Source organism: Melanostigma gelatinosum (genome assembly GCF_949748355.1).
Source record: "Melanostigma gelatinosum genome assembly, chromosome: 14".
Classification (NCBI taxonomy): domain Eukaryota; kingdom Metazoa; phylum Chordata; class Actinopteri; order Perciformes; family Zoarcidae; genus Melanostigma; species Melanostigma gelatinosum.
In genome coordinates, this window is record NC_136647.1 from 96,142 (window position 1) to 123,897 (window position 27,756).

General features: G+C 39.4%; 1 protein-coding gene across 1 annotated transcript in view; it reads right to left on the bottom strand.

Moving 5' to 3' along the window:
- Positions 1-27,756, bottom strand: part of csf1rb (colony stimulating factor 1 receptor, b) — a 36,076-nt gene that overhangs the window by 1,618 nt on the left and 6,702 nt on the right. The window contains exons 2-18 of the mRNA XM_079284077.1: positions 22,684-22,959; positions 22,221-22,526; positions 21,982-22,118; positions 21,741-21,903; positions 21,258-21,651; positions 18,065-18,180; positions 17,106-17,214; positions 14,064-14,224; positions 13,883-13,989; positions 13,102-13,228; positions 11,293-11,394; positions 11,087-11,197; positions 10,108-10,273; positions 9,901-9,974; positions 9,722-9,810; positions 8,454-8,576; positions 1,225-1,336 (exon numbers count right to left, since the gene is read on the bottom strand). Coding sequence (XP_079140203.1) covers positions 1,225-1,336; positions 8,454-8,576; positions 9,722-9,810; positions 9,901-9,974; positions 10,108-10,273; positions 11,087-11,197; positions 11,293-11,394; positions 13,102-13,228; positions 13,883-13,989; positions 14,064-14,224; positions 17,106-17,214; positions 18,065-18,180; positions 21,258-21,651; positions 21,741-21,903; positions 21,982-22,118; positions 22,221-22,526; positions 22,684-22,959 — 2,673 coding nt within the window. The remainder of the gene's footprint in view (positions 1-1,224; positions 1,337-8,453; positions 8,577-9,721; positions 9,811-9,900; positions 9,975-10,107; positions 10,274-11,086; positions 11,198-11,292; positions 11,395-13,101; positions 13,229-13,882; positions 13,990-14,063; positions 14,225-17,105; positions 17,215-18,064; positions 18,181-21,257; positions 21,652-21,740; positions 21,904-21,981; positions 22,119-22,220; positions 22,527-22,683; positions 22,960-27,756) is intronic.

The following is a 27,756-nucleotide window of genomic DNA, read 5'->3' on the forward strand; positions in this document are numbered from 1 at the left end:
AAAGTACACACTAAGTATGGAGATCATAACGTACACACTAAGTATGGACATCATAAAGTACACACTGAGTTTGGACATCATAAAGTACACACTAAGTATGGACATCATAAAGTACACACTAAGTATGGAGATCATAAAGTACACACTAAGTATGGAGATCATAACGTACACACTAAGTATGGACACCATAACGTACACACTGAGTTTGGACATCATAAAGTACACACTAAGTATGGACATCATAAAGTACACACTAAGTATGGACATCATAAAGTACACACTAAGTATGGACATCATAATGTACACACTAAGTATGGAGATCATAACATACACACTAAGTATGGACATCATAAAGTACACACTGAGTGTGGACATCATAAAGTACACACTAAGTATGGACATCATAACGTACACACTAAGTTTGGACATCATAAAGTACACACTAAGTATGGACATCATAAAGTACACACTAAGTATGGACATCATAAAGTACACACTGAGTATGGACATCATAAAGTACACACTGAGTTTGGACATCATAAAGTACACACTAAGTATGGACATCATAAAGTACACACTGAGCTTGGACATCATAAAGTACACACTAAGTATGGACATCATAAAGTACACACTGAGTTTGGACATCATAAAGTACACACTAAGTATGGACATCATAAAGTACACACTGAGCTTGGACATCATAAAGTACACACTAAGTATAGACATCATAAAGTACGGACATTAAGTACAAATAGTACAAACTATGAAGCACACACTCGTCACTATAGTGTTTACTCGTGTTTACTTTAAGTATAGAAACCATTAAGTACCAACTATAAAGTGCACACTAGTAAACACTATAGTGTTTACATCATAGTGTCTATACTTAGAAAGTACTCAACAAACATAAAAGTTTTATGGATTGACATGCGGGTAATTAACATACGTCATAGTTTCCAAATGAATGTGTACTTCATAGTGTCGATACTTAGTGTGCAGTTAATAGTCTTGAATTTATGGTGTCTATACTTAGTAAGTATGTACACTACAAACTACACCTAAAGTATAGAGGCTATAAATTAGAGACTAAGTACTTTATAGTGTCCATGCTTAGTATGTACTTTATCGTGTCCATATTTAGTATGTACTTTATAGTGTCCATGCTTAGTATGTACTTTATACAGTCACAATAAATAATCAATACTTTGATTGATGAAGTGTTACCCAGAGAGAAGGTCTCCCACAGTAACACTCCGTAGGACCAGACGTCACTTTGGACGGTGTAAACACACTGAAAGATGCTTTCTGGAGCCATCCACTTAACGGGGAGACGGGCCTGTCAAAATAAAACACAGGAAGATGTCACAATAAAAGTCAGAGTTGAAACCAGTCTGCTTCACCTTTTCTTTATAAAATACTGTCACAAAGACAGTACTTTTATTTATGTTTCCCTGAACGATGTAGCTGTTGTGTTTCTCTAGATTAAAGATATTAAATGTTTAAACTCACGTTTCACTGATGATGTAGCTGTTGTGTTTCTCTAGATTAAAGCTCAGTGGCGGCTGGTCAATAGAGGGCGCCGCCCCCCCTTGAGCCACAAATAATAAAAAATAATAATAATAATAAATTATACAAATTGTCAATATTTGTGTTTTTGAAACATGGAATCACCCAGTAATATGTGTAAAATATGATATCTGCGATAAATATATGCTTTTCCTGCTCGTCCTCTCTGCCTGTCTCAGCAGCTCTGGGGCTATCGAGAAATGGCCGACAGGAGGCGGGTCTATGAAGCAGTTTAGCCAATTGCTGATTAAAGATATAAATGTGTGACATACAATTTAGCCAATCAGCGCCCTCAAATAGATTCAGCGTGGGGACGAATCTGAAGTCTCTACAGGCCAGCGCGTGAGCACTTCTCCTCCAAGACCCGTCTGAGAGGAGAACTTTGAGGAGAAACTTCAGGCCAAAGAGCTGATGCCAGATCAGCCTGACCTCACAATCAGACAGCAGACTAGCGGGAAAGGGAAGCAGCACATGAAGCTTCTGTACCAGTTGAACACCAGACAGGTTTGGCTAGCTCAGGGGTCGGCAACCTTTTCTACCCAAAGAGCTACTTTGCCCTATTTTCCATCAAATGAAATTTGTCTGGAGCCGCAAAAGCTATTTGATATCACAATTTATAAAGTTTTATATGTAGTGACATTATACATACAAAAACTATAGTTTGTTGTATTTATGAAATTATAGAACAATAATAAAGACAATTCTTGACATTTCATTGCTATTTTACCTGTTGGAACAATATCAAACTCTTATGGAGGGACGGCATTCATCCTACTTTGGATGGAGCAGATCTCATCTCTGCAAATCTGACCCAGTTTCTGTATGGACCTGGTGCATGACAACCCAGAGATCAGACCAGGAAGCAGAGTTGCAGTCTCACACACTCCTCTGAGCTTCCATTAGAGCAGTTACTCACGCAAAACCACATAGAGACTGTGTCTGCCCCACGGCCACTTCAATTAATTAAATCAAAAATAAACGATAGAGGAGTTAAACAAAATAACTTAATCCAAGTTAAAACTACCGCAACAGTACAACAAAATAGGATAATTAAATGTGAACTCTTAAATATCAGATCTTTGTCATCTAAAGCTGTACTAGTAAATGAGCTAATATCAGATCATCATATTGATTTATTTTGTCTTACTGAAACCTGGCTGAGTAATGATGAATATGTCAGCCTAAATGAATCAACTCCTCCAAGTCATATCAATACTCACATTCCTCGAGGCGCCGGCCGAGGAGGTGGAGTAGCAGCCATCTTTGACTCTAGCCTATTATTAAACCCTAAACCTAAACTAGACTATAACTCATTTGAAAGCTTGGTTCTTATGCTGCGTTCACACCGGTCGCGTTGATTTTTTGACGCACTGCACAATCGCGTCCAACGCGCCGCCGGTCGTGTTCACACCAAACATCGCAAAATCTCGTAGCGCCGGAGAGGGGGCGTGGTTTATCGTCCTGGAAGCCGTTCACCTGGCCGCCATTTCTTTCCGCTGTCAACCATGAAAGGAATAAGGACAATTGCTGCTTTGTACGTGTTGTGGAAGTCCCTCAAACATCGGAATGCCAAACGCCGTCATGTCTGGTTCATAATATTGTTCAGAGGAGCTCCGTGGATTGTATCGAGCTGTATTCACTGTCTAGCAAGCCACACGTCGCTGTTTACTACAGCTGTAGGAACACAAAATAAACTGATTTGGCTGTGATTCAACGGCAATAAACCGACAAAAAGGGACTCCGAAATAACTACGTAATGATGCCGATTTGTAGGTTACTGGTCTTCTCAATGGAGCTCTGATGGATCGGTGCTAGGCTATGCTAACATCGTAGCAGCTCCACCAGCACTCAATAACGTCACGTAGACATAAATACGGCAGCGTCTATTCATTGTTTGTACCGTATGGTTTACACACACACATGTATACACATAGTTTGGTCCGGTCTCTGTTGATATGAGGTATCGTAGAGCTCTGGGTGAACACAGACGGCTACAGGATTTATTTCCTGATTCAACAACGGCAGGAAGCCAGTGATGACAGGGGGAGCAACTCAACGCTGATAGGCTATCGCGCCACAGCGTCACGCCATTATGTCGCTGAAGTTGAAAAATTTCAACTCGCGCGTTGGCGATTTTGCGGCATCCAACGCGTCCACCGCACTGCAATAACGCGTCCAACGCGCCGCGCCGCCGCCAGTCTCATCGCGTCTGTGCATAGACTTTGTATGTAATCTCGACGCGCGTCAAAAAATCAACGCGACCGGTGTGAACGCAGCATTAGTCTTTCACACCCAACCTGGAAAACAATACAGCCAGTTATATTTGTTATAGTGTACCGGGCCCCAGGTCCGTATTCGGAATTTTTATCGGAATTTTTTCAGTTTTTATCAAGTCTAGTCACAGACAAAGTAATTATTGTTGGTGACTTTAATATTCATGTGGATGTCGAGAACAACAGCCTCAGTACTGCATTTATTTCATTATTAGATTCGATTGGTTTCTGTCAGAATGTACAGAAACCCACTCACTGTTTTAACCACACTCTCGACCTGGTTCTGACTTATGGCATTAACATGGAAGATTTAATAGTCTATCCACAGAACCCTCTTCTATCGGACCATTATCTAATAACCTTTGAATTCTTACTAACTGAGTGTACACCGTTAAGCAAGAGTTACTCCACTAGATGTCTATCTGATGGTGCCGTAGCTCAATTTAAAGAAGCGATTCCGTCTGTATTTAACTCAATACCATGCTTCGATGTGACGGAGGACTCCTGTGCTAACTTTAGTCCTACCCAGATTGATCATCTTGTCGACAGTGCTACAAGCTCACTGAGAAGGACACTCGACTCTATTGCTCCTCTAGAGAAGAAGTTAGTGAAACAAAGGAGATTCGCTCCATGGTATAACCATGAAACCCGCAAATTAAAGCAAACATCGCGAAAACTTGAAAGAACATGGTGTTCCACTAACTTGGAAGAATCTCGTTTACTCTGGCGAGACAGTCTTAAGACATATAAGAAGGCCCTCCGTAATGCCAGAGCAGCTTATTACTCATCGTTGATAGAGAAAAATAAGAACAACCCCAGGTTCCTCTTCAGCACTGTAGCCAGGCTGACAGAGTCACAGCTCTGTTGTGCCGAGTATCCCTATAGACCTCAGTAGCAATGACTTCATGAACTTCTTTAATGATAAGATTATGATTATTAGAGAGAACATTAATAATCTCCTGCCCTCGACCGATCTTTCCACAAATAGAGTAACCTTAGAAACAGCTGTAAACCCTGATATATGTTTAGATGGCTTTACTCCCATCGACCTTGACAAACTGACTTCAACAATTTTTACGTCTAAACCGTCCACCTGTCTCTTAGACCCTATACCGACTAGGCTGCTTAAAGAAGTGCTGCCATTAATGAGCACAACTTTATTAGATATGATCAACCTGTCTTTAGTAACAGGTCATGTACCACAGTCCTTTAAAGTAGCTGTGATTAAACCTCTTCTTAAGAAGCCCACTCTGGATCCAGAGGTGTTGGCCAACTATAGACCGATCTCTAACCTTCCCTTCCTCTCTAAGATCCTTGAGAAAGCAGTTGCAAATCAGTTGTGTGACTTTCTGTGTAACAATAGTTTATTTGAGGATTTTCAGTCAGGATTTAGAAAGCATCATAGCACAGAGACAGCTCTGGTAAAAATAACTAATGACCTTCTAATCGCATCAGACAAAGGACTCGTCTCTGTTCTTGTCCTGTTAGACCTTAGTGCTGCGTTCGACACTATAGACCACTACATCCTGTTGCAGAGACTGGAACATTATATTGGCATCAAAGGAACCGCACTGAACTGGTTTGGATCCTATTCATCGGATCGATCTCAGTTTGTTTATGTAAACGATGAAGCCTCGATGAAGACCAACGTCAGTTATGGAGTTCCACAAGGTTCTGTGCTTGGACCAATCTTGTTCACCTTATATATGCTTCCTTTAGGCAATATTATCAGAAAACACTCTATAACCGTTCATTGTTATGCAGATGATACTCAATTATATATGTCGATCAAACCAGATGAAACCAACCAGCTCGCTAAACTGCAAGCGTGTCTTAAGGACATAAAAACCTGGATGACCTGCAACTTCCTGATGTTAAACTCAGACAAAACTGAAGTTATTCTACGAGGCCCAGAACACCTCCGAAATCAGTTATCTGATGATATAGTTTCTCTAGATGGCATTGTGCTGGCATCCAGCAGCACCGTCAAGAATCTTGGAGTTACCTTTGATCAGGATTTGTCTTTCAACTCTCAGATAAAACTAATTTCTAGGACTGCGTTTTTTCACCTACGTAATATTTCAAACATCAGGCACATCCTGTCTCAAAGTGATGCAGAGACATTAGTTCATGCATTTGTTACCTCTAGACTAGATTACTGCAATTCCTTATTTTCAGGCTGCTCTAATAAGTCTCTTAAATCTCTCCAGCTGATCCAGAATGCTGCAGCTCGTGTACTAACAAGAACTAAGAGGAGAGATCATATTACTCCTGTATGAGCTTCTCTGCACTGGCTCCCTGTAAAATCTAGAATAGAATTTAAAATCCTTTTACTTAACTACAAAGCCCGAATTGGTCAGGCTCCATCATATCTTAAAGAGCTTATAGTACCATACTGCCCTACTAGAGAGCTGCGATCCAGTGATTCAGGGTTACTTGTGGTTCCTAGAGTCTTAAAAAGTAGGACGGGAGCCAGAGCCTTCAGTTATCAAGCTCCTCTTCTGTGGAACCAGCTTCCCGTTTCAGTCCGGGGGGCCGACACACTCACCACATGTAAGAGTAGCTTAAGACTTTCCTCTTTGATGGTGCTTATAGTTAGGGCTGGCTCTGGCTTGCCTTGGACCGGCCCATGGACAAACTGGTATCGGCAAAAACTACAGGGGGACTTCCTACACTGAGCACCTCTCTCCTCCTCTTCTTCACCTCCGTCTGTATGCATTGATGTCCCATTGATGCTCATTACTAACGTCACTTCTTCCCCGGAGTATTTGTGCTTTCTCGCCTCACAGGATGACCGCAGTTTCATCTGGACACTGGTTCTTCAACCAGCCATGGCCCTGCTGACACCTACTACGATCTTCATTATTAATCCTACTACCGATACCATTAATGCACAGTACTGATTCTGTCTCTTCCCCGGAGTCCTTGTCTCTCCTCACAGGTTTCCATGGAGCATGGTTTCATCTGGACCCTGGTCCTTCCTCCTACCATGGCCCTGCTGACTCCAACTGCTAATATCACTTTTATTATTACTCACATTACTATTTCATATTACCGATACCATTAATGCACATTATTGACCTGCTTCTTCACCAGAGTCTTTGTAGGCAAATTTGTAATTTGTGATCTTGGGCTATACAAAAATAAATTGAATTGAATTATGAAGAGGAGAAAAAAACCTGCTGAGTTTGCTGCAGCAGTTGAGAAATTGCTCTTTTTCGCTCATCTCCAGCTTGATACTTTTCAAATGTTGTGTTTGTTGTGTGTTTGATCGACTTTGCTGAACCACGTGCGAGGAACGGGGCCCAGGCAGCCAGCATCGTTGGCAGTGAAAGCCAATGAATACGTCCACACAGAATTAAACTCTATTTTCCATTTCTACTTTTCTTTTTTGGGATTACCCATTGATAGTTTACCGAGGGTTAATGTTGGGCCTACACTTTATGATAATAATAAAATAATAAACACGGGCTCCGCAATCTGCGCCAAGACGGCAGCAACTTTATTCACTCCCACACGTCACCAGAACCTCTTTTTCTCCTTCCGTCTCATCCTCCACAATAAAAGCACCAAACACATACACAGGAACCCTGCTTCCTACAGCTCTTAACATGCTCAACATAAAAGCTTACAATAGTTTACCGACGGCGGGGGTCTGCAAATCATAATTAAGTCACCTGCAGGGAAAGGTGCTTGACAGCGACGAAATAGCATTTTAGTTGACAAACTATTAAAACATTTTTTCCGGCGTGTCGAGCGGCGTGTCGAGCGGCGTGTCGAGCGGCGTGTCGAGCGGCGTTACCGGCCCTACGGAGCGGTGACAGGGCCGTGACTAATCAGGGAAGGACACGTCGTGACTGCTAAGAACCAATCAGGTAGCGAACACGTGTGTGGGCTTCATTGTTTACAAACTTATCAGTTTTTGACCGTCCACAGGAAGCGGTAACTCCGGAGTCTTCAAACTTATCCGTCCTCGGGAGAGTTTTTCGGCCGCTCAGTGTAAACGTAGCAAAACATCTGAGTTTTGAAATGGAAACGGAGTAGTGTGGACGTGGCCTCAGGGAGCCGCATCAGAGGGGCTGAAGAGCCGCATGCGGGTTGCCGACCCCGGGCTAGCTGCATGCCGTCATGCTAATAACTTATTCAGCTTTTAAAACAACGGGACAGATCCAGCACGGACAGTTAGAGTGAGAGACATGAAGCACTGCTGAGACATGAGATATCGTTATGAATACATCATTATATATATGTGAGTGTGTTTTATATTATAGTGAATATTATATGATATATATATTATTATATGATATATATATATTATTATATGATATATATTATTATATGATATATATATTATTATATTATATATATATTATTATATTATACTGAGACTATAGTAAGATGTCCTGACGTGTTTATCAAAGTGTTATTTTCTGCTTTTTTACGTTGGAATAAATGTTAAATATTTAACTGCAAAGCAGTAACACGTGTTTGATACCTTCATGTTTTTGCATTGAATCATTCTGGGATGTTGGCTGGCATTGATTGATGTGGCTCCGCCCACAGAGAACATGTTGCACCAGCTCCACTGACAAACATGTTGATGCTTAAACTCACGTTTCCCTGAACGATGTAACTGTCGTCGTTGCGAATATCTCGAGCCAAACCGAAGTCACAGATCTTTGCAACACGACGATCAGTCAGGAGGACGTTTCTGGCTGCTACGTCTCTGTGGATACACTGTCAGACAGACAGACAGAGAGACAGGGAGACAGACAGGGAGACAGACAGAGAGACAGACAGAGAGACAGACAGAGAGACAGACAGAGAGACAGACAGGGAGACAGGGAGACAGACACAGAGACAGACAGAGAGACAGACAGGGAGACAGACAGGGAGACAGACAGGGAGACAAACAGACAGGGAGACAGACAGAGAGACAGACAGACAGGGAGACAGACAGAGAGACAGACAAACAGAGAGACAGGGAGACAGACAAACAGACAGGGAGAGAGAGAGACAGACAGGGAGACAGACAGAGAGACAGGGAGACAGACAGGGAGACAGACAGAGAGACAGACAGAGAGACAGACAGGGAGACAGGGAGAGAGACAGGGAGACAGACACAGAGACAGACAGAGAGACAGACAGAGAGACAGGGAGACAGACAGGGAGACAGACAGAGAGACAGACAGACAGGGAGACAGGGAGACAGACAGAGAGACAGACAAACAGAGAGACAGGGAGACAGACAAACAGACAGGGAGCGAGAGAGACAGACAGGGAGACAGACAGAGAGACAGGGAGACAGACAGAGAGACAGACAGGGAGACAGACAGAGAGACAGGGAGACAGACAGAGAGACAGACAGAGAGACAGACAGACAGGGAGACAGACAGAGCGACAGGGAGACAGACAGACAGACAGACAGGGAGACAGACAGACAGAGAGACAGGGAGACAGACAGACAGACAGAGAGACAGACAGACAGGGAGACAGAGAGAGAGAGACAGACAGGGAGACAGACAGACAGGGAGTCAGACAGAGAGACAGGGAGACAGACAGAGAGACAGACAGACAGACAGGGAGACAGACAGACAGACAGAGAGACAGACAGACAGGGAGACAGAGAGAGACAGACAGAGAGACAGACAGACAGGGAGACAGACAGGGAGACAGACAGAGAGATAGGGAGACAGACAGACAGACAAGCGGACACATTTAGGAACGTTTTACTGCTGATTGCAGTGATACTGATAATATGCTGCCGGGTATTTTTGAGGATCAATGTCAGTGTTAAACCATAGTAGTGAGGACATTTAGTCACTTTATGTTGATGGTCCTAACAAGACCAGAAAGATAAACGTGTGTGTGTGTGTTCTCACATTCCTGGTGGAAAGGAAGTCCAGACCTTGAGCCACCTGGTAGGAAAACCTCATGAGGTCACCGACAGAAACACTGTCTGTCTGCACACCTGAGAGACAGACAGTGAGTCAGACAGACAGACAGGTATGACAGCAGAGACAAACCCTTCAGGTGAGTGCAGGTCAGTGCAGATTGTTACCCAGGTGTGTTTGTCCTGGACTCTGAACCGGCTGCATCTCCTGATACTCTGAACAGCAGGAGATCCCACTGTCACTACACACACACACACACACACACACACAATGAAATGGCCACCTGTGGTTACACAGAATAATCGAACTAAACAAATTAAACATTTAAAGATAATAATATTAATTTAACGTTTAATGAACTTAAAGGTTCAGACCTCCTGAGTCGAGGGTTCTGATTGGTCGTGTTCTTGTAGAGGACCTCCCCCTCCTCTTCCTCTTCATCCTCACTGACCACCGACGCCATGAAGTCCTGAGCGTGGGCTCGCAGGAAGTTGAGCAGGTCGCCGTGGCTACAGTACTCTGTGATCATCAACATGGGACCTGAGGGGGGAGGGGGGAGGACGGACAGAGGACACAAGGACAGAGGTCAGAGAGACAATTTATCCCTATAATATATATATATATATATATATATATATATATATACATATATATATATATATACATATATATATATATATATATATACATATATATATATATATATATATATATATATATATATATATATATATATATATATATAGTCATAGTGATGAAGAGTAGAGCAGCATCATAGTGATGAAGAGTAGAGCAGCATCATAGTGATGAAGAGTAGAGCAGCATCATAGTGATGAAGAGTAGCGCTGCATCATAGTGATGAAGAGTAGAGCTGCATCATAGTGATGAAGAGTAGAGCAGCATCACATGCTCTGACTGTGATGAAGACTCAACACACACATGTAGATGAACGTGTGAAACATGTTGTTCTGAACGTTTCACACACTGAGCACAGATATAGAAGAGATAGAACTGCTGCTGTGTGAAGAGAACACTGCTGCTAACAACAACCTGATGTGTTTAACGTGTTCACACACAATGTTCTTCACCTTTGTTCATAGAGCAGCACTTTCAAATAAAAGTGCACAATACACTACTCATGAATTCATTATTGAAATTGTAACAATTATAACAATCGCGATTATATATATATATATATATATATATATATATATATATATATATGTATGTGGATATATATATATATATATATATATATATATATATATGTATGTGGATATATATATATATATATATATATATATATATATATATATATATGTGGATATATACTATATACAATCATTGCATCACCTCCTCGAGTGCAGGCTCCCAATAGGTTGACGATGTTGTCATGGTAACCAAGATGGCCGAGGATCTTGAGCTCCGACATCAAAGCGTTGCGTTCCTCTGAGTGAGCGCTCGCTGTTCACGAAACATAAGAAACGTGAATCCCAAGAACAACAACGATGTTTATGATGATGATGATGGTGATGATGATGGTGATGATGTAGACTCACGTTTGAGCATCTTGACGGCGACCCGTGTGGCATCGTCGGTTCCCAGACCGTACGCCATTGCCTCGACGACCTTCCCAAACGCTCCCGAACCCACAACAGCACCTGATAGACAGAGGGGGCAATTAAACCCCATGATTGAGAGCAGTTTAACTCTCTTAACTCAACTTTTATTTTGAAATACATGCTTCAGCTCCAGCGCGTCAGATCGAATGACAAACGATCGATTATCAAATGTTTTGATGATTCATTTTCTGCCTAATTGACTTGTCAGATGTTAAATGGACTTGTTAGATGTTAAATGGACTTGTCAGATGTTACATTGACTTGTCACATGTTAAATTGACTTGTCACATGTTAAATTGACTTGTCAGATGTTAAATTTACTTGTCAGATGTTAAATGGACTTGTCAGATGTTAAATTGACTTGTCAGATGTTACATTGACTTGTCAGATGTTAAATTGACTTGTTAGATGTTACATTGACTTGTCAGATGTTAAATGGACTTGTTCGATGTTAAATGGACTTGTTAGATGTTAAATTGACTTGTTAGATGTTACATTGACTTGTCACATGTTAAATGGACTTGTCAGATGTTAAATGGACTTGTCAGATGTTAAATTGACTTGTTAGATGTTAAATTGACTTCTTAGATGTTACATTGACTTGTTAGATGTTAAATTGACTTGTTAGATGTTAAATTGACTTGTCAGATGTTAAATTGACTTGTTAGATGTTAAATTGACTTGTCAGATGTTAAATTGACTTGTTAGATGTTAAATGGACTTGTCAGATGTTAAATTGACTTGTCAGATGTTAAATTGACTTGTTAGATGTTAAATGGACTTGTTAGATGTTACATTGACTTGTTAGATGTTACATTGACTTGTCAGATGTTAAATTGACTTGTTAGATGTTAAATTGACTTGTTAGATATTAAATTGTCTTGTTAGATATTAAATTGTCTTGTTAGATGTTAAATTGACTTGTCAGATGTTAAATTGACTTGTCAGATGTTAAATTGACTTGTTAGATATTAAATTGTCTTGTTAGATATTAAATTGTCTTGTTAGATGTTAAATTGACTTGTCAGATGTTAAATTGACTTGTCAGATGTTAAATGGACCTGTTAGATGTTAAATTGACTTGTTAGATGTTACATTGACTTGTTAGATGTTACATTGACTTGTCAGATGTTAAATTGACTTGTTAGATGTTAAATTGACTTGTTAGATATTAAATTGTCTTGTTAGATGTTAAATTGACTTGTCAGATGTTACATTGACTTGTCAGATGTTAAATTGACTTGTTAGATGTTAAATTGACTTGTCAGATGTTACATTGACTTGCCAGATGTTAAATTGACTTGTGAGATGTTAAATTGACTTGTCAGATGTTACATTGACTTGTCAGATGTTAAATTGACTTGTTAGATGTTAAATTGACTTGTCAGATGTTAAATTGACTTGTCAGATGTTAAATTGACTTGTTCGATGTTAAATGGACTTGTTAGATGTTAAATTGACTTGTTAGATGTTAAATTGACTTGTTAGATGTTACATTGACTTGTCAGATGTTAAATTGACTTGTTAGATGTTACATTGACTTGTCAGATGTTAAATTGACTTGTTAGATGTTAAATTGACTTGTCAGATGTTAAATTGACTTGTTAGATGTTAAATGGACTTGTTAGATGTTAAATTGACTTGTCAGATGTTACATTGACTTGTTAGATGTTAAATGGACTTGTCAGATGTTAAATTGACTTGTCAGATGTTAAATTGACTTGTTAGATGTTAAACATTTGTTACCGAGGCGGAGTTTGTCTCGAGGAAACTCCCACTCCTGGTCGTACGGAAGCTGAAGAGGGTCAATAAAGGTGTAGTTGTTCCCGTCGGTGTTCTCGATGATCTTCCAGCGGATCTCATATTTGGGTTTCTGAGAGAAGAAGAAACATTTTAGTGATGAGTCAGAGTTCTCCGTCAGTGTTTGTATGAAAATATTAAATTGAATTTCTAAATGGCAAAATCATAATGCTACGAGACGTAATATTATTATGAAACAGAGAACAAAGAGGAGCCGTTGTGATTCACTGTATTGGTTGTTGTGTTTCACATTTGAAGAAGCAGAGAGACATGCTAGCAGTTAGCATCTGCTAAAAGACAGTTAGCATGAATGCTTCTTTGTTTTGGTCGTAAAGAGAAATAAAGTCCCTAATAGTAAAACAAAGTCTCAGCCGGTGTTCATTTAGATTTAGTCTTCATATGAAAATGCTTATTAGTTGTAGTTTCTATTTTTAATTTTAATCTTTGATCCTTTTAGTCTATTATCAGCTATTTTAGATTTAATCATATAGATATTAAACATTTTCAGTCAAATCTAGTCGAGCCAAAACAATAATTTAGTTATTTAAGTCAAACTTATTTCACGTAAGAAGTTATTGTTGTTTTAATATTGTCTGATGATTAATGAACAGTTTCTCTTCATGTGTTTTGTTTGAATAAAGGTTTGATTACAAACTATCTCCAGCTGTGGTGTTGGTCCATGGTATATACTTGTATGTATTATTCATTATTATCATTATAAACATACCTGTCTCCACTTGTAAGAGACGACCAATAGGAGCAGCAGGAGGAGCACAGCTGCACTCAGAGCTCCAATCAGAGCCGGAGTGAAGAACCTTTGATCTTTTAAAACTCCTAAAAACACAGAAACATAATTTAATAAGAGTTAAGATGATACATATTATTATAGATTATAATAAAACACCTACGATGGTTAAAGACTTGTCGAGACTCTCCCATCATGTTGGAGGCGACACACTCAGCAGTGACATCACCAGCTGGCCGAGGGAGGGTCTGCTGGTTCCTCAATTCCTGTTCCTGTGAGGTCACAACATCTGGAGCAGGCTGATGATCGGTGACGTCTCCACACCTGCAGACGAGGAGAAGGGCGGTTTGCTTGAACTCGTTTTATTCTCTTTCATTCTCCACAACGTCAGAGGTTTGATTTCATTTATGCTGATTTGTTTTATCTTGAGTTTGTCATGAAAACTAACAGTTTTATTATTAATAAAGATCATCAACCAAGGAGGTTTATTTTTAACATTATTATTACTAATGATGGAAACTTAACATAATCGAAACATCTCCGCCATGAATTGGAGTATAAATACTCTAGAATGCAGGAAAGGAAGTGTTTGATGTTCAAAATTTCTGTTGAGAACCCACCTGTATACACACACACACACACACACACGCACGCACACGCACACACATGCACACACACACACACACACACGTACACGCACACACACGCACACACGCTGGGCAACAATTACAATTTTTATCGCGATTAATCGCATGATTTTCTGCAATTAATCGCAGAAAATTGGAAAATGAATTGCATTATGTGCAAAGTTCAATAAACTTTTATTTGAAAGTGCTGCTCTATGAACAAAGGTGAAGAACATTGTGTGTAAACACGTTAAACACATCAGGTTGTTGTTAGCAGCAGTGTTCTCTTCACACAGCAGCAGTTCTATCTCTTCTATATCTGTGCTCAGTGTGTGAAACGTTCAGAACAACATGTTTCACACGTTCATCTACACGTGTGTGTTGAGTCTTCATCACAGTCAGAGCATGTGATGCAGCTCTACTCTTCATCACTATGATGCAGCTCTACTCTTCATCACTATGATGCAGCTCTACTCTTCATCACTATGATGCAGCTCTACTCTTCATCACTATGATGCAGCTCTACTCTTCATCACTATGATGCAGCTCTACTCTTCATCACTATGATGCAGCTCTACTCTTCATCACTATGATGCAGCTCTACTCTTCATCACTATGACCAGCTCTACTCTTCATCACTATGATGCAGCTCTACTCTTCATCACTATGATGCAGCTCTACTCTTCATCACTATGATGCAGCTCTACTCTTCATCACTATGATGCTGCTCTACTCTTCATCACTATGATGCAGCTCTACTCTTCATCACTATGATGCAGCTCTACTCTTCATCACTATGATGCTGCTCTACTCTTCATCACTATGATGCAGCTCTACTCTTCATCACTATGATGCAGCTCTACTCTTCATCACTATGATGCTGCTCTACTCTTCATCACTATGATGCAGCTCTACCCTTCATCACTATGATGCAGCTCTACTCTTCATCACTATGATGCAGCTCTACTCTTCATCACTATGATGCAGCTCTACTCTTCATCACTATGATGCTGCTCTACTCTTCATCACTATGATGCAGCTCTACTCTTCATCACTATGATGCTGTAACTCAGGTGATGAAGGTGACCCAGTGATGTCCAGTAGTCTCCAGTGAGAGCAGCAGCTGCTGCTGGTTGTAACGCGTGGCTTTAGTCGTCCTCTCCTTTAACACAACTCGTGTGTTCTTCTGCTGACGGTGCGTCTTGAGGCTCATACGTGACGTCATTCGCTGAGATCCTAAAGCTGCGTTCACACCAAACGAGACGTGAACGTTCCTCAGACCGACATCTCCCACAACACCAACCTGCAGTTTGTCTCCACTTCTCTGCAGCATCTGTTAGCTTGTGTTGCTTTAGTTTATCTAAACTCCTCCCACACGCTGCACCAACGCAGTCTGAAGACGTCGACCACCGCTTGTTTGGGTGATTTGCTGCATCAACGGTGTTTATTACATTTAAGTGATACTTCAGACTCAAAGTACTCCGTTGATAAGAAAAAAAAAACTGCGTTAATGCGTGATAAAATTGTCGGGGTTAATTAATTAATGCATTAACACGATAACAATGCGTTAACTTGCCCAGCCCTAATATATATATATATATATATATATATATATATATACATATATATATATATATATACACACATATATATATATATATATATATATATATATACATATATATATATATATATATATATATACACATATATACATACATATATATATGTATATACACATATATACATACATATATATATATGTGTATATATACACATATATATATGTGTATATATACACATATATATATATGTATATACACATATATATATGTATATACACATATATATATGTGTATATGTATGTATATATATATATATGTATATACACATATATATATGTGTATATACATATATATATGTGTATATATACACATATATATATGTGTATATATACACATATATATATATATGTGTATATACATACATATATATATGTATATACACATATATATATATATATATGTATATACACATATATATATGTATATACACATATATATATATGTGTATATGTATGTATATATATATATATACATACATACATACATACATATATATATATGTATATACACATATATATATGTATATACACATATATATATATATATATATGTGTATATACACATATATATATGTATATACACATATATATATGTGTATATGTATGTATATATATATATATATACATACATACATACATACATATATATATATATGTGTATATACACATATATATATATGTATATACACATATATATATATGTATATGTATGTATATATATATATACATACATACATACATACATACATACATATATATATATGTGTATATACATACATATATATATGTGTATATATACACATATATATCATTTTGAAGAACAGTGTGAGATAGAAGCTCTCGTCTCTAATAAGGATTAATTAATAATCAACACACCTAAACTTCACAGGATGTTGTTTGTAATGAACTACCTGTTGAGGATGCTGACAGTTATTCAGTTCATTTATATACATACGTGTCGGTGACCCCGGGGCAGATGAACCAGAGGATTGTGGGTAACGGATATCCAGAGCTGTAGCAGGTCAGAGTGTCGTTCTGCACACTGATGACGGCTTTCGGAGAACCTGAAGGAACATGTTTTAGTTTGATGAGAAGATTTAAACAGCAACAGAAGTCTAAAATAAAGAACAACATTTTATGAATGAAAGTAAGGTTGACTTTATTTAATACGACTCAACAGAGAAAACAGAACTCAGTAGTTCTGACCCAGACAACAGACCCCGAAGCATTTACTTCAGTACTTCAGTACATGGGTAGGCGGTAAATAGACTGTACTTGTATAACTGTACTTGTGTTTCCTATTTCTAGTCTTCTGACCACTCAAAGCTCTTTAACACTACACGTCATCATTCACTCATTCATACACAGATGGGAGGAGCTACTATTGAAGGTGACACCTGTCCATCAGGACTAACTAACATTCATATGGGAGCAATTAAAGATTAAATGCCTTGCTCAAGGACACATTGACATGGACTAGTGGATAAAAGGACGACCCGCTCTTCCACTGAGCCACAGTCGACCCAAGACGAACAGGAGAGATCAGAGAACCCAGGACACTAGGAAATCCCTGGACCTCTTCACAGAGCGGGCGAACACAAGGTTTAAATACTGTGGCAGGTGATGGTGATGAGACAGGTGGGATCAATAAGGGGGCGGGGCAGACAATCACAGTAGCGGGAAAACACATAAAGACAGGAAGTGAAGTGACCTGAAATGAGAGGAGAGCTAAGAAACACAAAATAAAACAGGAAGTAAAGATAACTGATAAAATAAGAGAACAAAACTGATTTGCAGGTCGTCAAAGCTTAGAGATCATTTGATAATCAGAAGAAGAAAAAGGGGAAGCTGCAGCATCAGGAAAGAAGAGGAAGAAGAAGAAGAAGATGAGGATCAGGGGGAAAGGCTTCTTACGGTAGATTCGGAGGTCGATGTTCTTCGTGCCGTTGAAGAACGAGTTAACAAAGTGGAAAGAGTATCGACCTCGATCCTCCTGACGAATCTGCCGCAGCAGCAAGCTGGCCTCCGACCTGCAACACCAACAATATATATCTATAAAACGAATAACCGACAACAACAGACCTTCATATGAACAACACCAACAATATATAGCTATAAAACGAATAACCGACAACAACAGACCTTCATATGAATAACACCAACAATATATATCTATAAAACTAATAACCTACAACAACAGACCTTCATATGAACAACACCAACAATATATATCTATAAAACGAATAACCGACAACAACAGACCTTCATATAAACAACACCAACAATATATATCTATAAAACTAATAACCTACAACAACAGACCTTCATATGAACAACACCAACAATATATATCTATAAAACTAATAACCGACAACAACAGACCTTCATATGAACAACACCAACAATATATATCTATAAAACTAACAACCTACAACAACAGACCTTCATATGAACAACACCAACAATATATATCTATAAAACTAATAACCGACAATAACAGACCTTCATATGAACAACACCAACAATATATATCTATAAAACGAATAACCGACAACAACAGACCTTCATATGAATAACACCAACAATATATATCTATAAAACTAACAACCTACAACAACAGATCTTCATATGAACAACACCAACAATATATATCTATAAAACTAACAACCTACAACAACAGACCTTCATATGAACAACACCAACAATATATATCTATAAAACGAATAACCGACAACAACAGACCTTCATATGAATAACACCAACAATATATATCTATAAAACTAATAACCTACAACAACAGACCTTCATATGAACAACACCAACAATATATATCTATAAAACGAATAACCGACAACAACAGACCTTCATATAAACAACACCAACAATATATATCTATAAAACTAATAACCGACAACAACAGACCTTCATATGAACAACACCAACAATATATATCTATAAAACTAATAACCGACAACAACAGACCTTCATATGAACAACACCAACAATATATATCTATAAAACTAACAACCTACAACAACAGACCTTCATATGAACAACACCAACAATATATATCTATAAAACTAATAACTGACAACAACAGACCTTCATATGAACAACACCAACAATATATATCTATAAAACTAATAACCGACAACAACAGACCTTCATATGAATAACACCAACAATATATATCTATAAAACTAATAACCGACAACAACAGACCTTCATATGAATAACACCAACAATATATATCTGTAAAACTAACAACCTACAACAACAGATCTTCATATGAACAACACCAACAATATATATCTGTAAAACTAACAACCTACAACAGACCTTCATATGAACAACACCAACAATATATATCTATAAAACTAACAACCTACAACAACAGACCTTCATATGAACAACACCAACAATATATATCTATAAAACTAATAACCGACAACAACAGACCTTCATATGAATAACACCAACAATATATATCTGTAAAACTAACAACCTACAACAACAGACCTTCATATGAACAACACCAACAATATATATCTATAAAACTAATAACCGACAACAACAGACCTTCATATGAATAACACCAACAATATATATCTGTAAAACGAACAACCTACAACAACAGACCTTCATATGAACAACACCAACAATATATATCTATAAAACTAACAACCTACAACAACAGACCTTCATATGAACAACACCAACAATATATATCTATAAAACTAATAACCTACAACAACAGACCTTCATATGAACAACACCAACAATATATATCTATAAAACTAACAACCTACAACAACAGACCTTCATATGAACAACACCAACAATATATATCTATAAAACTAATAACCGACAACAACAGACCTTCATATGAACAACACCAACAATATATATCTGTAAAACTAACAACCTACAACAGACCTTCATATGAACAACACCAACAATATATATCTATAAAACTAACAACCTACAACAACAGACCTTCATATGAACAACACCAACAATATATATCTATAAAACTAATAACCGACAACAACAGACCTTCATATGAACAACACCAACAATATATATCTATAAAACTAATAACTGACAACAACAGACCTTCATATGAACAACACCAACAATATATATCTATAAAACTAATAACTGACAACAATAGACCTTCATATGAACAACACCAACAATATATATCTATAAAACTAACAACCTACAACAACAGACCTTCATATGAACAACACCAACAATATATATCTATAAAACTAACAACCTACAACAACAGACCTTCATATGAACAACACCAACAATATATATCTATAAAACTAATAACCTACAACAACAGACCTTCATATGAACAACACCAACAATATATATCTATAAAACTAATAACCGACAACAACAGACCTTCATATGAACAACACCAACAATATATATCTATAAAACTAATAACCGACAACAACAGACCTTCATATGAACAACACCAACAATATATATCTATAAAACTAATAACCTACAACAACAGACCTTCATATGAATAACACCAACAATATATATCTATAAAACTAATAACCTACAACAACAGACCTTCATATGAACAACACCAACAATATATATCTATAAAACTAATAACCTACAACAACAGACCTTCATATGAACAACACCAACAATATATATCTATAAAACTAATAACCTACAACAACAGACCTTCATATGAACAACACCAACAATATATATCTATAAAACTAATAACCTACAACAACAGACCTTCATATGAACTACACCAACAATATATATCTATAAAACTAATAACCTACAACAACAGACCTTCATATGAATAACACCAACAACATATATCTATAAAACTAATAACCTACAACAACAGACCTTCATATGAACAACACCAACAATATATATCTATAAAACTAATAACCTACAACAACAGACCTTCATATGAACAACACCAACAATATATATATATCTATACCGAACTAATAACCTATAACAATAGAACTTCATATCAACAGCACCTCCTCATGGTGGTGCAGCAGGTCTACAAATGTGAGAATGCTAGCGTGTTTTTTGTTAGCATGCTAACCTGTAGCCGTTAGCAGCGTAGCGCTCCTGGTACACCGTATAGTTGTTATTATTGACGTGTGTCGTCGTTGTCCAGCACTGGCTCCTGATTGGAGGATACGCTTCGATCACAAAGGTCAACGTCACATCTTGACCTTCGTACACCTCCACCGTGCTACCGTCGCTAACGTTAGCACCGCTAGCCCCATTCACAGCCAGCTGATTGATGCTAAAGTTAGCAAGAATTTTTCCATTCACTTCCAGGGTACTGCTGCTAACGTTAGCTTCTAGCTCTCCTTGCACCTCTGTTAGCATGCTGCTAACATTAGCACCCAGGCTGTCATTGACCTCTATAGTCTTAGCGTTAGCGTTAGCTTGATGCATCGGCTGCAGGTAGATCCTCAGGTAGGCACGGTCTGGTGAGGAAGACGATGAAGAGGAGAGACAGTTAATATTAAGTCTGTCCATCATTATGATTATAGGCTCATTTGATAGATTCTCTTACCCAGAACTCTGAGCTGTGTGGTGTCCGTGGCGGCCCCCGCCTCGTTGACAGCGGTGCAGGTGTAGGTGCCACCGTGAGTCCGACTGACAGGTGAGACCCTCACAGTGCTGTTGATGTACAGGCAGCGGTTGATATAGCGATAGCTGACAGTGACATTCTGCGTCTGGAAGGAAACAAAGAACCGATGAATATAAAAAACAGAAAGTCTGTCGTGGGTGAAGACGAGCAGGTGACGTCTGACCTTTGTGTTCGGGTGGTTCCAGGTGACGTTGTAGAAGTGGTTGGGGTTACTGGTCAGACAGGTGACCTCAAAGGTCTCTCCTTCCAGACGCACCGAGTGATGCTGACTGACGGACAGGGAGGGTGGATGACGTAGCCCTGCAGACAGACACGCAGACAGATACGAGGTCGACAGAGAGGTCATTGGGGGACAGACAGGTAGAAATGTAAATCAGATGGCAGAAGACAGACAGGTCTTACTGGAGACCACCACCAGGTTGACAGGTGTGGATCTGAACTGCTTTCCGTCCTTCCAGCCGGAACAAACGTATCGTCCTCTGAACGACGTCTGCAGGTCTTGGACCAGGGCTCCTTTCTTAGGGTCAAATGTCACGTTCATGCCCTGGGGCAGGCCCCACCCCTTGGCCCCAGTGCTGTCTGCCGATTGGAGGCTGAGGTCTGTGACAGACGGGTCGGTGAGCAGACACATGAACAGGAAGTCCTGACCCTCCTTGAGAGAAGGGCTGCCGCGAGGTGTGACGAACACACTGGAGGTATCATCTGGGTCTGTGAGAGAGATGCATTGTGGGACACCGAGGTCATTTTTAACAGGTGATGAATGCTACAAAAACAGAGTCGCGACAAGTCTATGAAATCTGACTTTGAAGACTAAGAGGACTCGTTTGGATCCAGCCCCGGGGGGCGTGGCCTCAGCTGATCTTACCTGTGAAATACAGGTGTATCCAGGTGTCCAGGTGTTTCAGGCTCTGGTTGGTGTACCCACAGCTGTAGGTTCCAGTGTATCTGGGGTGTGACTTCCTGACCTCCACTGGGTTCTGCAGTCTGTCGCAGTAGAGGAGATTGAGCGCGGTGCTGGTCCAACGGACCGAACCGGTGCCATGACAACTGAGGTTGAAGGCGGAGCCGGCGGTCAGAGGAACCTCGGTTTGGTTTGGCTGGAAGATGGAGTTCAGATGGATCGACGGAGGATCTGGATCGTCTGGAACAAACAAACAGTAAAATCAGTTTAACAGGAACTCAAAACAAAAACACCACATGACCACGCCCACATGCGGTGTTGTTTGGCTCTGATAAACTTTTCTCTCTTTAGTTTGAGGAGCTTTTACAGAGTCAAGCTTCTGGAACAAAAGCATTTGATTTTTTCTCTCCAGGTTCCTCGCGACCACATGTCCTAGACCTGCTCTTAAAATATGTTTTACATTTTTATTTTATTTTTCATTCTTTTTTATTTTATTTTTATTTTCATTTTTTTTTTACTTTTCTCTGTGTATATAATTTACTGACCCTAGGGTCACATTGTGTTTTTTATGCTTTTAAATGTCTGCTCTGTTAAGCACTTTGTGATATTATTGTCTGTGAAAAGCGCTATATAAATAAAATTCTTTCATTCATTCATTCATGTCAGAGGAAATTAGCATAAAGGTGAACCTCCACTAGACTACCTGTAAAGTTCAGGTAAACTTTACAGCACAAAGACACGGTTAGAGATCAGCTGGTGAAGGTGTTGGACAATATAGCAGCTAAAAAGTATATTAATAATAATAATAATAAATAAATCATGAATAATTTTGGTGTCCCAAAGTGCTGTTGAGTTATTTAGTGATGTTTATGACGTGTTTTATGTTACGTTGTTTACGTTTTACTTAGTTTACTTACTTTAAGCCGAACCAGGTTGTTCTTCTTAAACCTAACTAAGTGCTTTTGTTTGAATTCACAACTTTACTTTAACTTTAATAAGAACTTCAGCTCTAGAAAATGATCTGACATTTATGGAGTTGAGGCATTTTCTTCAACATTTCGAGCCTTAAACTTAATAATAATAATAATAATAATACATTTTATTTATATAGCGCTTTTCATGACACTCAAAGACACTTTACATTAAAATCATCATATATAAAAACAATACACTAAAAACTAAATACACAATAATGGTCACACATTAAAAGCAGTTTTGAACAGGTGACCTTTGATTTGTGATTTGAACATGGAAAGGTCAGTGCAGTCTCGGATGTGTTTGGGGAGAGAGTTCCAGAGGGAGGGGCAGATATGGAGAAGGCTCTGTCGCCCCATGTCCGGTGCTTGGTCCTGAGTGGAAGAGACAGGAGGTTGGCATCAGAGGAGCGGCGGGATGGAGTGTGGTGGTGAAGCAGGTCGGTGAGGGAGGTGGGGGCCTGATTGTGGAGGGCTTTGTGAGTGAGGAGAAGGATTTTGTATTCCATCCGTTGGATCTGGGTGAGCAGGCGAGCAGCAGAGTTCTGGATGTACTGGAGTTTATTTAGGATTTTGGATGATGTGCCGTGAAGAATGCTGTTGCAGTCGTCGGTTCTGGAGGTGATGAAGGCGTGGATCAGAGTTTCAGCAGCAGATGAGGAGAGTGATGGGCGGAGACCGGCCATGTTTTTTAAGTGGAAAAAGGCAGTTCTGGTGATTTGGTTGACGAGGGGTTCAAAGGAGAGGTTGCTGTCCAACATGACTCCGAGGTTGCGGATGTGTGGGGAGGGACACAGAGTGGAGTTGTCGATGGTGAGGCAGAAGTTGTGACCGGTTTTGGTGAGGGATTTGGGACCGATGATGATCATGTCAGATTTATCACAGTTCAGTTTGAGGAAGTTGGTTTGCATCCATGATTTAATGTCAGTGAGGCAGCTGGTGAGAGGGGAGTGAGTAGCAGTGGTGATGGCTTTTGTGGAGATGTAGAGTTGGACATCATCGGCGTAACAGTGAAAGTGAAGTCCATGTTGACGGATGATATTACCAAGAGGGAGCAAGTAGAGGATGAACAGAAGAGGACCAAGCACCGAACCCTGGGGGACGCCTTGAGACAGAGGAGCAGTGGAGGAGGTGCAGTTGTTGATACTGATGAACTGTTGTCTGTTTGTGAGATATGATTTAATCCAGGAGAGAGCAGTTCCGCTGATGTTGAGTGATGTGATGTTTAATATATAATTGAATATCGTCTCCATAATAATGGTAGAAGATATGTTTAAAATGACTCATCATTACATTTCTGCCCAAGCATGTAGTGAGAGAACCACATCGGACCAGGACAGAACCTTGAGGAACACCACAGTAACAACATTAATAATCATAATATATAATATAATATACTTGAATACACAGAAACACAACCACTGGATGGAGGATAAAACATGAATTTATTTTTTTAAAGACAGAACAGGAAATACGAGTGAAATCACAACAAAAGAAGAAGTTCTAACCTAAGCTGTTGATTTAATGAAGCAATTCTCTGATTCTTGATCTTAGAAAAAATGATTATCAATGTGTTTTTGTGTTTAAATCTATCAGCATACGATACATAATTAGTATTCATTAAAAGGTTAGATGTTAACTGGTTAGCTGGATCTCATTGGCTACATGTGGAGAATCAGAGGCACTCATTGGCTGGCAGCAGGTTTCTTGGTGATCTCCTGCAGATGGGTGGCGATGCGTGATGTCTGCAGAAGTAAAGCTTGGTGGTTTTCAACCAGCAGACTCTGGTGACGAGCCAAGTTCTGCAGATCCTGGATCTGCTGTGAACCCTGAGGACAGATTAGTTTAGGTTAGATTAGTTAAACTGGATCAAAGTAGATGTCGAAATAGTATATGTGATCTTGGAACAGTTCAGGTTGATTATTAGAATATTTCTTTAGATCAGATTAGACCAGGGCCCCGTGCCACGTACGTGTCTAACTGAGTTAGCCGGATACTTTTCAGGATAAGATGACGTAGATCAGGCTTTTCGGTTCCACGAAGCAAGTTCGGCAAAATCACCATGGTAACACATCCAAAAGCTTGAACCTGCTCCAGCGCAGGCTACGTGAAGGTAGCTGGATAAGCTGCCACTCCCCCGGATACACTTGCGCATATACTGGGGGTTATACGGGAGTTGATGAAATGCATGTAAAGTGAGACACACGTGATCCTTAAAAGCAGCGGAGCAAACTAAGAAGCCTCTATTGCATTAATGTGCAGCTCCCTTCCTCAGAGATCCACTGATGAAGGAGGATATTAGTTAGATGAGCGTTTTATAGGGAGAGACTTCTTCCACATCGCCAAGATCCGTCATCACATCACGATGACTTCCTATACGAGCGCTGTCCATTCTGCCCACAAGGAATCATTTCTTTACAGACCTTCTCGAGCAGACATTGAACACCACACGCCGCAGCCGAGCACTGACTGTCTCACAGACTGGATGCAGCCTTGAGCTGTTCTGTGAGTGGTACGTTTTAGTACAGTACAGAACATGGGGAAAGCCGCTGCATGCCGTGCTGTTCGTAAAGTTCATTTGGCGCTTAATAAACTTATGGATGTGTTCATCACGTCACCATGGCACATATTGTGCTGACTCAGCATTCTGAGTCATGTGTGTGTGCTTAGTGTGTACTTGCTCTCATGTCCTCTTGATGGCTGGTTGCATACATGAGGTTAAAGCACTCATAATGATATGACAGTGTTATTAGTACAGCAGCACATCATTACTGTAGAACATGATTAAGGTGGACTCATGATAAGAATAGAGAGAATCACACACTATTTCTTTTCACTGCTTCAATTGATTGAATGTCTGATTATGAATAATACACATACTGATCCGCCCATAAACAGATTCTCACACACACATATTCAAACTAGTTCTATATGGTAATCTACACATACATGTATATACACATATATAGTAGGCTACATGATACATAAGGGCATACAGTACATATATCCTCATATTAATGAGTATCAGATCCTCGTTGGGCTTGTTTTTATCTACTTATTCTGAAAGAGTTGAGATCATTATTGTCGGTATAGATCTCATTGGATGATGCATTCATGAAGTCTACTGCCAGCAGCACATTTAAAGACATATAATCTGATTGGTTGGGGTGATGAGGCATTAAAATTAGCTGATCAATTTTCCCAACACTTACGCATTTAACTTGTCTGTGATGTTTTGCCGTGCTTCCTGTCTAGCCCTCGCAGCGGTGGCGGTGTTCGATTTTGCCGTGATTATGGTCTTGAAATCCTCATATGCGTTCATGATCATCTCCTGCTCGTCAGCGGAGTAAAAAGCGGCTCTTTCTTCGACTTTATTTGACATTGTACTGTTAGAAAATCATGGTTTCGGTGATCGACGCTTCCCTCTTTTGACGTAGGACGAGCACGCGCAATCATCCTGATCCCGATCGTCTGGTTCGAATTAACGAGACTGTTTGAGAGGATCAGCCTCGCAGGAACCGAGATAGCCTGACATCAATCATCTCGTTAATGTAGGCTGGCTAATAGGACATTTGATTGACTTTGCTGAACCACTTACGTGGCCCAGATGTATTAAGTCTGGATCCAGACTTTATGTAACCCTAACTCTAACCCTAACACAGCTAAAATAATCCGATCTAACTTTATCTAAACTCAACTAAACTAAACCTGTGACAAGCTAAACCTTATCTAAACTAATCTTGAGATCAACTCAATTAAACCAGAGATAATCTGAAGAAAATCGTACCTAAAGTAAACCTGTGATAAATTAAAATAAACATTATCGAAACTAAACCTGAGGTAAAAAGCTAAACCTGAGAAACTAAACTAAACCTGGGCTAATAACAGTGGCGGCTGGTCAATAGAGGGCCATGGGGCATGGCCCCACCATGAGCCACACAAAAAAAAATAAAAAATTAGTTTTTTATAATAATCATAAATTATACAAATTGTCAATATTTGTGTTTTTGAACTATGGAATGTACCCAGTAATGTGTGTAAAATATGATATCTGCGCAAAATA